Source organism: Osmerus eperlanus, chromosome 2 (genome assembly GCF_963692335.1).
Source record: "Osmerus eperlanus chromosome 2, fOsmEpe2.1, whole genome shotgun sequence".
Taxonomy (NCBI): Eukaryota; Metazoa; Chordata; class Actinopteri; order Osmeriformes; family Osmeridae; genus Osmerus; species Osmerus eperlanus.
This window is the reverse complement of record NC_085019.1, coordinates 21899829-21914563: the sequence shown is the minus strand read 5'-3', so window position 1 is coordinate 21914563 and position 14735 is coordinate 21899829. Positions and strand designations below refer to the sequence as shown.

At 46.8% G+C, this 14735-nt stretch overlaps 2 protein-coding genes across 3 annotated transcripts in view; one reads left to right on the top strand and one right to left on the bottom strand.

Annotated features, from left to right (window-relative positions):
• Positions 1–591: 591 nt before the first annotated feature.
• The window catches only part of LOC134015270 (synaptonemal complex central element protein 2-like), a 51186-nt gene continuing 37042 nt past the window's right edge, over positions 592–14735 (bottom strand). The window contains exon 5 of one of the 2 annotated variants that reach the window (XM_062454698.1): positions 592–637. The gene's annotated coding sequence lies outside the window, so the exon portion shown is untranslated. The remainder of the gene's footprint in view (positions 638–14735) is intronic. The other variant, XM_062454690.1, reaches the window with a different exon arrangement.
• LOC134015291 (alpha-2-macroglobulin-like protein 1) lies at positions 2259–11462 on the top strand. The gene is made up of 35 exons (XM_062454721.1): positions 2259–2420; positions 2681–2864; positions 3185–3341; positions 3533–3585; positions 3690–3710; positions 3823–3991; positions 4064–4145; positions 4226–4464; positions 4582–4691; positions 4872–5036; positions 5127–5354; positions 5739–5802; positions 5876–6021; positions 6325–6474; positions 6588–6764; positions 6881–6953; positions 7103–7244; positions 7418–7643; positions 7772–7898; positions 7974–8095; positions 8177–8228; positions 8327–8410; positions 8523–8699; positions 8800–8881; positions 9006–9162; positions 9387–9461; positions 9541–9706; positions 9855–10051; positions 10131–10343; positions 10420–10535; positions 10642–10732; positions 10821–10880; positions 11018–11123; positions 11201–11243; positions 11412–11462. Exons 1-35 carry the CDS (start codon positions 2353–2355, stop codon positions 11413–11415), a joined length of 4326 nt encoding a protein of 1441 aa, XP_062310705.1. The 5' UTR covers positions 2259–2352; the 3' UTR covers positions 11416–11462.

Here is a 14735-nt window from a genome sequence, read left to right as displayed (position 1 = left end):
TGTTTTGTTGGGCGCATCAGGTGCCCAACATTTTTTAGCTGGTGTTTATCCTGTCATACTTAGCCATGGGAGTTATGTATTTTTAATCAATGCGATTGGGCATGAAGACAACTGGTTCAATGTCTGAACAGCACCGCAGCTTACGTTTTGGACCAGATTTAATGTATTGTGGTTTACAGTGGAGAGGAACACTAGTTTTATCCCTTCACATGCCATGGATATGTGCTGTCTGCCAGGATATACTTGGATTGAATCTCACAATGACAGTGGTAAGGATTTATAGCATCCCTTTTGTTAAGCTGGGTTTTTCGGGAGACAATTATTGGGAGAGAGTAAATATCTCAATTTTATTCAAATTGTTTATTACATTTGGCAGTTACACCACATTGACTGTCACGCACAAGCCCAAGGTCAACCATGCAAGACTGCCAGTTACAGTATACACACCTGAACGACTTAGACATTGAACCTATCAATAGCACAGTCGAACAGAGGGCCGTGCAGTAATGTCAACAGTCACAACGAACACAATGGGTAGGCTGAACTAGGCCTATAGTATAGGGCAGTCATAGCAGGTGCATGTGTGACAGATCAGAGCCCGGGTCTCTGCTGAAGGCCCATGTTGATGGCGGTCAGGGTGTGGCTGGCTCCCTGCAGCTCTGTGCTGAGCTGGCTGCTCCTCGCCAGCACCTCGGACAGCTCCTTCAGACGGCCCTCCATCACACGGCCGTGCTCGTCGTAGCTCCGGAACATCTGCTCCTTCACCTGCAGGCACACCTCACTCACCTGGACACACACATGCACACACACACCAACGCATGTACACTGGTCAAATGCTCACATACACTGGCACACAAGTGGATCTATTTCAGACATCACTATATAACGTTACACACATACTGTAAATATACCATTTACCATTTCACTTACTGGACCAATTATACATACATCGTCACGGCTGCAGAACCGGTCTATAGTATCCAATATTTGCCCACCAAAGCAAATTCCTTGTTTGTGTACACTTGGCGAATCAACCTGATTCTGATACAAAAACTTGCTATCAAGTTGACGTTGACAGCCAGGACACTTGCCACATCATCACCTTGCTCATCAGCTTGTTCTCAAAGCTGGTCATGATCTCCTGGTCTGTGGCCCTGCTCTGGTTGGTCCTCTCTACCAGATTCTGAGCTCTCCTTCCTATCTCCTCTATCCTAGAGTTGAGAGTAAAGGTCAGCTGGCTGGACTCCTCTCTGTCGCTGATGATTGACATGTTGGCACCAGAGTCCTCACTTGCAGCAAAAAAACGAGAAGATTCTTCAGTTAAGCTATTATGTAAAACTCCATATGATACCATTCAAATGTTAAAAAGGTAAAACACTTGAAGGCAACTATCCTAACCACTAACAGCCTATTATGTCACGTCATGAAGCCTACCTTTGCTGTTCATGGCTTTCATCCAGGTCAAATGACAATGTATCATCACCTGAAAGGTCATGCTCAATGCCAGGTCTCGTTAAGGAAGTTGTTTTACGTTCCTATGGAAAAATACATAAGACGTTATTTAATCATATTTCAGGGACGACTACTCAGTTAACGTCAGCCTCATGGAATCACAGCATTTACATTTTTTGGCTAAGACATAAATTACACTACTGTAGCCTACCTTTGCTGTGTAGGTAGATTTTGAAGTTGACTGACGGCCAGGACCTGACTCTCCAATATAGAACTGTTCCATGTTCTGGGGATAAGGTAGCTAGCTTGTAATCCATTGCCTGATATTGTCGATGTTTCGCCTAACTTTACCATGTAACGCTAGTAGTGTTCAGTAGGGCTAGTACAGCGAGATTATCTAGCTAGTACAGATACAGACATTACAGTAGCTAACGGAAAGTTACAGTAGTTAGCTGAGTTGTAGATGCAACAGTAGTACTTTGCTAGTCAATAGCTATTTAAACATTAGTAGCAGTTAGCTATAGCTACTTCAGTTTGTAAATTTGAAATCTGTCAACAACAAAAAAAATGCGTTTTGTTACCATCAGTTGGATAAGGACAAAATTCGCTTCTTGCAGAATGTTGTTAACTTCTTCCTAAAAACGACCTTGCCAACTTCAATGCGCGCGAAAAGACAGCGAATGAGCGCACGATAGTCAGGTAGGTTAAATTGGTGGATTTAATCAAAGAGGCGGGAGGAAGACGGTGGGACATCAATTAACCAATTGGGAGTCGTGTTCTTTGCTACAAGTAGATGTATCCAGTGAGTCCTTAGTATTCACCGGTCGAAGAACATTTTCTGACCGATCATTTTCCTCTTTGCGGCTGACCAACACCGACCGTACCGTCTTGGAACCAAAAATGCTCTTCTTCGCTTTAGTGGTTTCTGCGCTTTTGCAAACTGCGACCTCGCGCATGTTCAATGAATCGTAAGTACGCTTTGCCTATTTCCATACCAAACATTTGAAATGTGTAATTGTGTCCTGTATGAGATGAGCAAACTACACTTTAATTTGTTGTGCACACATCGACTACTTGACAACTCAACACCCACATGGTGGCTTGGTTTGTTATCACTCAATGCAGAGTCATGAAATCCATTAACTTGTTGACTCCCGCCGGAGTCGAGACAAGCCTAGATGAGTTGCGTACTTTGGCAGCCAACTGATCCATGTCTTGTCCTCTGTAGCATCTACTTGGTGACGATGAGCTCCCAGGTGGTGGGTGGGAGCATGGAGACCCTGTGTGTCCATGTTCACAAGCCCACGGAGCCCCTTTCCCTCGTGGTGACCCTTCAGCTGGAGCAGGGACAGTTAGCCAGGCTGCTGGAGACCAGCGTCAACAAGGGCTTTTATATCTGTCTCCCCTTTGAGGTATTTTTGTATTCCCCCCCTTCTGTCTGTCCCCCTCCCTCTTACTCTATGGTTCACGTGTAAAAACTTAGCTTGTTGACCTAAACTGTTTTGTAAATGTCAAGTTGTGTAGGCCAGTACGCTCCAATAAGTACTGTAGATGGGCTAAGGTCAAACCTTTTTTACGAGCTGAGCCAAGTGCCCTCCATGCTTGACTAGACCTTCATGCATACAGGGCTGTTTCTGGCTCTGGAGGAGTGAACTCCTTTTTTAACCCAATGCTGAGATCTGTAGTCCATGTGTTTTGCCTGCCAAAATGCCCATATCTAGATGTATTTTAGGTACCCTCTGTGTTGCTTGAGACTGTGGCCACCCTCGGTGTCTCTCTGACTGGATATAAGGACTCGATGAGCAAGGAGACAAAGATCCTCATTACACCCTCTAACTTCATCACCATCATCCAGACAGACAAGCCCATCTACAAACCTGGCCAGAAGGGTAGGTGGTTTTCCTGTTGGAGACCCTTCTGATGCGCTTCTTTCCCCCTTTGCTCTGCTTGGCATGGAATACAAAATTGAGTTGACTTGCGCATGGCTAGTCTGTGCCACGCTTGCAGGTCTACAAACATTCCAAGCCTACTGGCTGGATGGCATTGTTCCTGTATGTGATGTTTTCTGACCATTTTCCAGTTCAGTTCCGAGTCGTCTCTCTGACTTCCAGTTTTGGGACGTACAACCAGAAGGTGAGCTACCTCCTGAGACTGCTCCAAGTTTTTGATCCTTAACTTCCTCCAGTAGCTCCATGATCAGTCAACTTTGCTTTACACTGTTTCTCTTTCCCCCCCAGTATCAAACTGTGGCGATTCAGGTAAGACTACTTGGTATTTGAAGGACTAACCCCAGACAGGCAAGCAATTTTCTGGAGATGCCCCTCCCCTCTGACGCTAAACACACTTTCTGCATTTCTGACGGGTGCCCAGGATCCCAACTCCAACCGCATCGCTCAGTGGCTGGACCTTTCAACGGTCAGTGGCATGCTGGACCTCTCCCACCCCACCACAGCAGAGGCCCCTCTGGGCCGATACATCATCACCGTCTGGAACGAGAAGGGGGAGCAGACCTCCACTGGCTTCGACCTCAAAGAATATGGTCAGATGGGCCCTGTGTGTGTTCAAGCCCCTGGTGATGGTTGGTTCTGCTCTAACACTGTCTCAATTCCAGTTCTGCCCAAGTTCGAGGTCACGGTGTCTCTGCCCAGCGTCACCATCCTAGACACTGAGGTCACACTGAGGGTGTGTGGAAAGTAAGTTCTACAGAAACCTTGGGTCACGTGACTCCGTTAGACCAGTTTTGGTATTAAGCTGAGTGTGTGCTGGTCCTCAGGTACACATATGGGAAGCCTGTCCTGGGCTCGTTGAGGGCTGAGGTCTGCAGGAACAACTACTATTCTATTTGGGGTCACCCAGAAGGAGGCTCAAACATCTGCGAGAAGTATAACCTGGGTTTGACTGATCCAAACGGCTGTGCGACACAAGTGGTGGACTTGACTCTGTTCAGACTGGACCAATATGGGTATCAGGATGTCTTTGAGGTGCAGGCGGAACTAGAGGAGAGTGGGACAGGTAAGGGGAGGAGACTGGGTCAGTGACGTGGCAAAGGGAGATGCTGACAATGTTGGAGCCTATTCATGGTGCTCAAACGGATGTTTTCTTCCCTGACCTGGTCTGTCCTTCCACCAGGGGTTGTCATGAAGGGCAGTGGCAGTGCCGTGTTCACCAGCACTATCAGAGATGTCACGTTTGAGGGTGTCCCCTCATACTTCAAACCTGGCATCCTTTTCCAGGGCAAGGTGACCGCTCGACCGTCAGCCGTAGTAGAACTATGCGGCACATGATCAATTTCACATTTTTGAAATGGTCACTGCTCCAAGCCATGTATACAGTTGGATATGCGATTTTGGTTTCTAATGAAAAACTAAGCCGACAGCTTTGGTGTTGTGCTGCAGTCATCTGTGTCCTGTGATTTCCAGATCAAGGTGGTGGGCCCAGACCTCTCCCCCGCTGCTGACGAGTTGGTCTACCTGATCCTGAATACAGATGGGCAGTCAGAGAACTGGACCCTTACCACAGACAGCAGTGGCATGGTGTCCTTCTCTCTGGTCACCACCACCTGGAAGAATGGTGCATCTCTGGAGGTCTGCCTGCCACCCCCCCCCCCCCCCCCTACCCAGGTGACCTTGTTTAGCACGTAACTTCCACCCCTGGCTTTCTTGTGCTGTATTCAGGCCCGCTCCACGTTGGAAGCGTTGTCTTTTGGACTGACACGCACGCCAGTATACAGCTCAGCCTACCACTACATCACAGCCTTCTACTCCAAGAGCAGGAGCTCTGTATCTCTCCAGTATGCCAACCAGAGCTTATCCTGCGACGCTGACGCCGTCTTACTCGCCTCCTACACTGTCAAGGGGAAGGAACTCGATAAGGGCCAGAAGACTATGGACTTCTTTTATATGGTGAGATTCTAGATGAGACCGTTGTCTTAACATGGCACCAAAAAGGGAATGGTCTCAAACTGAACTTAAGATGGCGTAGCATGCTTTACGTAAGCAAGCAGAGCTAAGATGGGTTCACAGCCTGACCTGGGTGTGGAGTGGTTGTTTGCTTAGATTCCATTGACAAAGCATAGGGGGGCAGGTGGCTGAGCGGTTAGAGAATCGGGCTAGTAATCAGAAGGTCGCTGGTTCGATTCTCGTGTCGAATGACGTGTCCTTGGGCAAGGCACTTCACCCTACTTGCCTCGAATGTCCCTGTACTTTAAGTCGTTCTGGATAAGAGCATCTGCTAAATGATTAAATGTAAATGTAATAAACTTTGTCTGGTATTTGTGTGTCCTGTAGGTGATGTCCAGAGGCAGTGTGGTGAGAAGTGGGCGTCTCCCCGTGTCTGTTGTGAAGAACTCAGGTACAGTCGAGGAGCCTTGTCACATTTACTGTAACTTTTCCTGTAGGTTGATCATACTGTCAACTGTCTCTAGAAAACCGAGGGACTTTGCGTGTGCCACTTGAGCATGTTGATGAGCTTGCCCCAGTGGCACAAGTGGTTGTGTACACAATCATGCCCAATGGAGTGATTGTGGCCGACAGCATGGACTTCCCTGTCGAGCTCTGCCTCAAGAACAAGGTATGCTTGTCTCCACCGCCTGTGTAGAACCCAGTCATAGATGCATGGTCCCCACTAGGGTTCAGAATTTGACCAGTAATCTTTAGTTGTCAGATTGTTCAGGATTCCACTTGGATGACTGATCAGACCCCACCCAGACAGTAAAATGCTTGAAGCCCTCTGAAAAGGAAGTGTGTAGTGGGGGGGTACGCGGATGTGGTCAGCATCGCCAGAATTGTACAATAAGAGGGCTTCCTAACCTCAACCAACAAACTTTCCATACATGTGTATTGGCTATGCTAAGTTTATGCTGTGTGTGTGCAGGTGTCTCTGCAGTTCTCCTCGCTCCAGGCACTACCTGGAGGGACTGTGTCCCTGATGCTGAAGGCTCAGCCAGGCTCCCTCTGTTCCGTCAGGTCCATCGACCAGTCAGTCCTGCTGCTACAGCCTGGAGAGGAGCTCAGCAGCCAATCGGTACCCTGCCGCTCTTATCTGACCACATGCTCTGGAACCATCTTGACAAGTGCCTGCTCGTATACTGCGTGCGTTTTGATCGTTGCAGTGACCCTTTGTTTCTCTGTATGCAGGTGTATAGCCTACTACCGTTCTACAAGTTGTCAGGCTACAATTACAATATCGAAGACCCTGAATCCAACCCATGCACACCTGAGGGACCCTTGAACCCCTTTCCCTTGCCAGTGGACAGGCGATTAGGCCACTTCTGGATTTTTAACAACAGGGTCGATGTTTATCGAGTCTTCAGAGTAAGTGCTATCAAGGGATGGTATTTCTTGTTTTCAAGCAAAAATTTAAGTGGCTAATTTTTTTTTAACCCTGATTTTTGTAGTTCAATACAAGTCTTTTGTCTTTCTTTTTTTAGGATATAGGCATGAAGATCATGACCAACTCTGATGTGCAGATGCCTTTTGACTGTACATCCTACCCTTACCCTGGTATGTTCATGCAGAATAATCATTTCAACCATGCACATCACATTTATACTGGGTTCAGGTTTCATAAGTTAACCTTCAGCATTCTATGACCAGAGATTCTCCCCAGACATGTTGGGACTGACCATGAACCCCAAAACATTCTCTCCCAGTGCTGAATGCTATGCAGAGAGAGCCTCAGGCTGCACCCCTAGTGTTGAATGCCCCCATCAGTGGTTCAGCTGACGTGGTCCGAGAAGAGACACTGCGAACATACTTCCCAGAAACCTGGATCTGGGACATGGTGCCTGTTGGGTAAATCACCTGCCGATATGAGCATTCAATAGACGCGTTGTAGTTTTGGTATAAAGTACAGCGTCAATTACAATGCTTGGACCAACCTTGAATTGTGACATGTTGAACGTGTCAACTACTCTTGAGGTGCTGTTAGATTCTTCAGACTAACCCAGCATGTTCTCCCCCCCCAGAGACTCTGGCACCATGACGGTTGAGAAGACCGTCCCTGACACCATTACCACATGGGCTTCTGGAGCTTTCTGCACGTCCCCTGGGGGTCTGGGTCTGGCGCCCAGTACGACCCTCACAGCCTTCCAGCCGTTCTTCGTCAGCCTCACCTTACCGTTCTCAGTCATCCGCGGCGAGGTGTTCGCCCTCCGGGCCACCGTCTTCAACTACCTCTCCACGTGCATCATGGTAAATGAGGAGCTCCTTGTCTTGCGGCAGCCTGAAGGAGGCGGGGCTCGACTACTGGTGTCACTAAGCAACGACTGGTTCTTTGTTTTTGAGGATGAAGTGTCCTGAATGTCCTATCTGCTCCTTAGGTGAAAGTGACCGTGTCACAATCAGACCAGTTCAGCATCACATCCTGTGTTGACTGCCAGTACCAGCTGTGTCTGTGTGCCATTGAGAGCAGAACTTTCCAGTGGCTCATCACCCCCACCGCTCTAGGTGAGGAGGGGGGAATATGAGCTTTGTAGGCACTCGATCATGCAAGACTTGACCCTTGATGGTGTTTCTGACTAGGGGAGGTGAGTGTGAAGGTGAGCGCAGAGGCCATAAAGACCGTTGTTCGCTGTGGCAAAGGCCTGCCCACTGTTCCCAAGATGGGCCGCATTGACACGGTGGTCCAGACATTCTTGGTGGAGGTGAGTTGCTGCTGCGTCAATGTTGTGGGTTCAAGCCCATATGAACTCAAGGATGTTAAGATTTAATGTCTTTACCTGTAGGCTGAGGGGATCCAAGAGACTGTCAGCTACAATGCTCTCCTCTGCCCTGCAGGTGAGCCTGCTACTAACACTGGTCTAATATCAACACTGGTGGCTTGCACATGTTGACGCTTCTAATGGGTAATGCTCTTGTCCACTTGCTGTCTCCAGCGGGTCCAGTAGAGGAGACGATCTCTCTGCAGCTGCCAGCTGAGTTTGTGATTGGATCAGCCAAGGCCTCGCTCTCTGTCCTGGGTAAGAACCTCCAGTACTGTATCCTCACCCTTCAGTACTGCTGCCACTTGGCAGCATCGGTTGCAATTCTTTTAATTGGCTCCAATAAAGACCACCTGGCGCCTCCTCCCAGGTGACCTGATGGGCAGGGCCTTGAGGAATGTGGGCAGCCTGCTGGCCATGCCCTCCGGTTGTGGAGAGCAGAACATGCTTCAGTTTGCCCCCAACGTCTACATCCTGGAGTACCTGCGGAGCACCCATCAACTGACCACTGAGATCGGGCTCAAGGCCGTCGTCTTCCTGCAGGGTGGTGAGTCCGAGGCACAAGCCGGTGGGAAGGCTTGAATGACTGGCTTCCAGTGGTGACGTGTTTTCACCTGTTGGGTTTGGATTCTCTTTTTTTTATTCAGGTTATCAGAATGAGCTCAACTACAGACATACTGATGGATCGTACAGCGCCTTTGGCCAGAGGGATGAGTCTGGCAACACCTGGTGGGTCTGCTTGGTCGATCTAGATGCCCGAGATGCTGTAGTAGCAAAATGAATCCCATTTCTCAACTGGCTGTAGCACATGTTTGGCTGGCTGCCGCCATCTGAGTTTCGTTTGTGGCCACAGGTTGACCACCTTCGTAATGAAGTCTTTCGGAGGGGCGAGTCCTTTAGTTTTTATCGACCCCGTCCACATCACCATGGCGAAGTCCTGGTTGGCCGGTCTGCAGCAGCCTAATGGCTGCGTCACCTCTGTGGGGAAGCTCTTCCACAATGACATGCAGGTAAAGGCAGAAGGATCAGGTTGACTATTCACTACCTGGCCCTGATTTGTACAGCGTGACCGTCGTGACCTGACAAGGCTTTAAGCCTTTGACCAAATCGGTGTCATCTAGGGACACAACATTTAATCCCACATACCTGGCCATGTTATGACCACCTGAAACGAAGCGCCTCTGTCGAAGCCCTGTTGGCCAACTTGGTTCCCGTTTTGTCTTGTGACTTTCAGGGAGGCGTGAGTGACGACGTGTCCCTGACTGCCTACGTCACTGCAGCTCTGCTGGAGCTGGGCCATGACACCACTGTAGGTGGAGACAGTCTACAGTATTGCCGTAACCTCCCTGCAGTCACACCCCTTACCCTAACTGCTTGTCTGTCTCCAGGACCCCATGGTGGTGACCTGTCTGGGCTGCTTACAGACTGCGATAGCCAACCCAGTGGCTAACCTCTACACTGTAGCCCTGCTCTCCTACACCTTCACCCTGGCAGGAGACCAGGACACACGGAGCATGCTGATCACCCACCTGGACCAGGCTGCCCAGATCACAGGTACCTGGCTAGACTGGCCTGGCTGGTTGGTGCCCATGGGTTAGGACCATGGAACAACTGGTGTAGATTCAGAGGGGCCAATGATGAGAAGCAACGGTTGGGTCGTGTGTGAGAACTGTTCCTGATGCTGAGAACACGCCCTCCACAGATGGTGCTCGTCACTGGGAGGGAACGGCCACTCCTGGGACTGGCCTGAACTCCATCGCCGTGGAGATGACCTCGTACGTGCTGCTCGCGCTTCTCTCCGGACCGGTGATGGAGGGTTTTGGCTTGGACTACGCATCCAGCATCGTCCTCTGGCTGGTCAAGCAACAGGACCCCAATGGAGGCTTCTCTTCTACACAAGTAGGGATGCCTACATTCCACTGAAAAAAACCAAACAACTCCATATACTATAACATTGTCTATTGACCTTTTTCACCAGGACACAGTGGTGGCACTGCAGGCCCTGGCAAAATACGGTGCTGCCACCTACAGTCCAGGAGGTGCTACTACAGTGGTGGTGACCTCTGGTGGCTGGAGGCAGGACTTCAGGGTGGACCAGCAGAACCGCCTGCTGTACCAGGAACAGCCACTAGAGCAGGTTCCTGGAGAGTACCTGATCAGGGCTGAAGGGGAGAGCTGTGTGTTTGTCCAGGTCAGACTGTACCCCCTTAGTTACCATCACCGACCTTACTGCAGTTGTGTAACCTCTGACTTCCAACCTGTTCCAGATCGCTCTGTATTACAACACCCCCCCTCGTCCAGACGTCTCTGCCTTTGCTGTGACAGTTGAGGTGGTCGATAGGTGTGAACCCAATCCCTCCCTCATCTTGGTGGTTAAAGTCAGGTACTGGCCCTCTTTGACCAAGCCAACTGGAATAACATCCTTAAAGCTACAAGTATAGTTTAAGCACGTGGACTGACGTGACTTTATTTCAAATTGTCTTTTGTAGGTACAGTGGTCTCCGGAATGAGACCAACATGGTTATTATTGACGTCAAACTGCTTTCCGGCTTCGTCCTAGACAAGACCTCAGTGAACCCTGTGAGTTCAGACGTTTTGTGTTCACTAGAAGTGGCTTGATACCTCTACACTACCATCCTACTGTAATGTTCGCATTGTGTTCCTCCAGATGAAGACTTCAAAGCGTGTTGATGAGAAGGATGGACATGTGATCATCTATGTAGAACGGGTAGGTGAACCCTAGGCTGAACTGGAACTACTGGTCCAGTCATCTACAAACACAGCTGTAAAAATGACACTACTTTCAAATGGGTGCATTGCCAGTATTGATTTAATTGCAGTCTAATGCAAGGCCTTGTTTTCCAGCTGAAGCGAATGGAGACCATGTCCTACACGCTCGTCATGGTGGAAGACTTTCCTGTCAAGAACCTCCAACCTGCTGTGGTCAAAGTCTACGACTATTACCAGAAAAGTATGAATGTACACCGGGCACACGCACAATGGGCTATCATGTGCCTTTTTGCTCAATTTCCATGCATCTTTCCTCAGGTGACGAGGCGGTTAGTGAGTACAGCTCTACCTGTCTAAGTAAGTTGATCAATCTCTGCTTCACTGCAGTTCCTGCCCCCCACTGTACTTAACGTTGCCTTTTGATTACTGCTTACTGTAGATTGTTACTGAAATGGGACAGTAGGATGTCTCACCGTAGCAACAAGCATTTTGAGGGGTTCATGTGCAACTTCTGACTTTATTTCCACAGGTGATGTGTAACATGATGGACATCTGCATAACATTTCTTGTATCTGACCAATAAAAGCTTTTATATAATCTGCTCTACTGTGTTTCTCTACACCCACCAATTTTTATTTTTTTTGCTTTAGTTTGCTGCTGAAGATCAAAGGCACTACTTTTTGCCGTGTATTACATGATGTTGCCCGACTTGTGACAACTTTTTGTTCAGTAAACACTTAACTGCGTAATAAGCCCTGGGAGAGGGGCATCAGAATGACCTTTGTTGAAGGGAGATATAATTCACTTACTGATCAACATTGACAAACGTGATTCATAAAGCCATCCATGTCAAATAGGCTAAATGACGCGTATCTTCCACTGTGTCCACTTATCATTAACAACGCCGGCATGCTTGTAATATGCCTATAGGAATTGTACTACCATGTATTTAGTTTTGAGTTCTGTCAAATTGAATCTCGCACTGAATTTGCTTAGTCGCAAGATTCCACGATGACATGTATTGCGTCACCATATTTCTATATTTCACTTGATAGTATTTGGGTACAGTAAAAAACAAATGGAACACTTAATTGTTAAAAGTCCAGTTAATAAACCCCGCTAAAATGTGCTGCCTGTATTTGATTATGACCTCATTGGTGTCATTTTCATTAGAGCACCCAAAACGCTCTATGGCTCTGGTACTACCGAGCTGCTATCCATCTTATCATTGTGGTTAGTATGATAACCTATTTATTCCAGCTACCTTGCTAAATTGAACCCATTCAAATGGTGTTGACTGTCGGATGTCTGGTTCAGAGAGGAATGTGAGTGTTATTGTGTTACAAACTAACGTCTATTGATCACCCTGGAAACTGGTCCTTGGAAGGGGCGACTGCAACAGTTTTGTATTTGAGCCCTTCTGTTTTAGTCATTGTTCCTTTCTAGAATTTCCCACTAACAGGAACTCACAGCCATAGTCCGCTGTGTGTGTGTGTTGTGAGAGTATGCACACACAGACGTACGAGAGGCAGAATTTTCTTTGTGAGTAATATTGAAGTCTATATCCAGTGGATAATCTATAGGGTTTTTCCCATCAAGGCCAAGAGGTCACGCCCCTGCGACAACAAGCTCAGACCCCCCCTGTGGCCCCCCTAAATGTAGAGACTGAATAATGATAAACCTGGTATTTTGCCTGTCGATGCAATGAAGAAAACTACTGTATATCACAACAATAATGTTTAATGTAACTGGCTCCTCGAACTGCACAACTGGCCCCAGCTTGCTCACAGAACCCGAGAGCTGGGCCCTGCAGATCCAGGCTCCAGTTCTACACTGAATAAAACCTCTTCAGCGTCTTTGAATGTCTGGCTGCTCCCTCTGATTTGAAGTAGGGAATTATGAAACTAACAAATCCTAGTGTGGGTATGCCCAAACCCACTTACATAAGAAAAAGGCTGTTCAATGTTTGACCAATGAATCTGCATTTTGATTCGGTCATATGTTTTGAACAAATTGTCTATAAATGTGTTGAGTATGCATTTGGATTGACAAACGGTTTATCTATCACTGTCCAACCTTGACTATCCCATACTGTATCTTAGTCACATCGAGTTGTGTAGCAGAGCCAACAGACAAACCACGTACCATCACACCTTTCCCCTACCCCCGACAGGGAGAAAGGGGGTTTTCCCCCTTTGTCCTTATCTCCAGAGCAGGAGCTTCAAAGCTTCTGGCCCAGCATGGGGTCAGAAGGTAGACCAAAATGGCCTTACAGTATGGAGACAAAGGATTTTAAGGAAGAACTAACATTTCTGGATTTACAAACATATTCTCAACGACTACATGGCTCATGGACACTATTTCAATGACAGTAGTTGATGTGTTATAATGTATGCTTTCCCTTTAATGCTGTGTTGATATAATTTGATGTTTTAATGTAACTTCTTTTCCTGTTATGATAAATCAGTCAATCTTGATATCAAAATGATTTTAATCTACAAACTAAACCATTTATTAATGTTGTATTGTTATATTTTGAAGTATAAGCAATACATGGACATTTGAAATAGCTGAACTCTGAAAAGTTATCAACCACTTCACACCCATACGTCAATGTCAGGAGTAACTGACCAATCAAAGAGTTCACCTCCAAAAGGATACCCCCCTTTCGCAAGGATTATAAAATGCCGACGCACAAGCAAACCTTGCTTTTTCGCAAGGATTCACCGGAAGTGTTTGCGACACATCTGACATCCTTCTCAATCAGCAACTCACTGGACCACTAGGAACTTGAACGAAAGATTCCTTTGCTCTAACCGTTTGACAACAACGAACGGAACATGGACTCATCTTCTTCAAACTGACAACAGTAACTGCGATATTGCTACATTTCTTACTTGTGAACATTGGCATATTGTGATTTAATTAGTTACGTTTGATTTTAGTTTGCAAATGATTTAACTTAACTTTCGTTAGGATTAGTTAACATACTCTCCCATTGTTCACCAGAAGCCTATCTCTCTCTCTCTTCCCCCTCCCCACGCGCTCTCAACCGACCATCTTGTACCAACCCTCATCATAGTTTAGGACCTACTGTATACAGTTCAACTCAACTCTCTCAACTAACCTATAACTTCTCTGGTATTTGTTCATTATAATTACATTTCCTTAAATAAATCATTGTTTATAATACTCGCGTTATCCCTCATGTTATCTGATCTGCTCTACTTTCATAGAATTCACTACTTAAGATTAGACTGATTATTACGAAGGATATTACTCAATAAGGTTTCCTCTGTCCCTTTAACAAATAAGAGGTGGTGCCCCCAAGAACTATATACTTTATTATAAATTAAGTATAGCTAATCTTAACCGTGAAAACCCCGCTACAGTTGGAATGAATAGTGTCCCTTCTGCACATTTCACCACTGCAAACGAGATTCCATTAATGCAATACATTTAGCAGGTACTAATCCACTGGTAAATGTGGCTTAATAAACGGTGATGAAACTCAGATTTATGGTTGATTCCGAGTAAAACCTTCCATCAAATTTCAACCAGACAATATAGCTGCAAGCAGCAATGGCGGATTCCTCCTTCAACATGGCAAAATGTTGTAAAATTGACATCATAGATAGTTACACTGGGATTAACCAGAAGACTTGAAACTGTAATTTCTGTCATAATAATAAAAAAAAAGTTTATACCTTGTCCTGGTTTAGGTTACTGAAATGAATTTGTGCAACAGGCAAGGGATCCAGCTGAACAATCAATATACTTCATTAAAGCTAACTCGGTTGTGAATCTGACACTACCATGCATAGACTCCAAGTAGCTAGCTACTGTAGTAAAC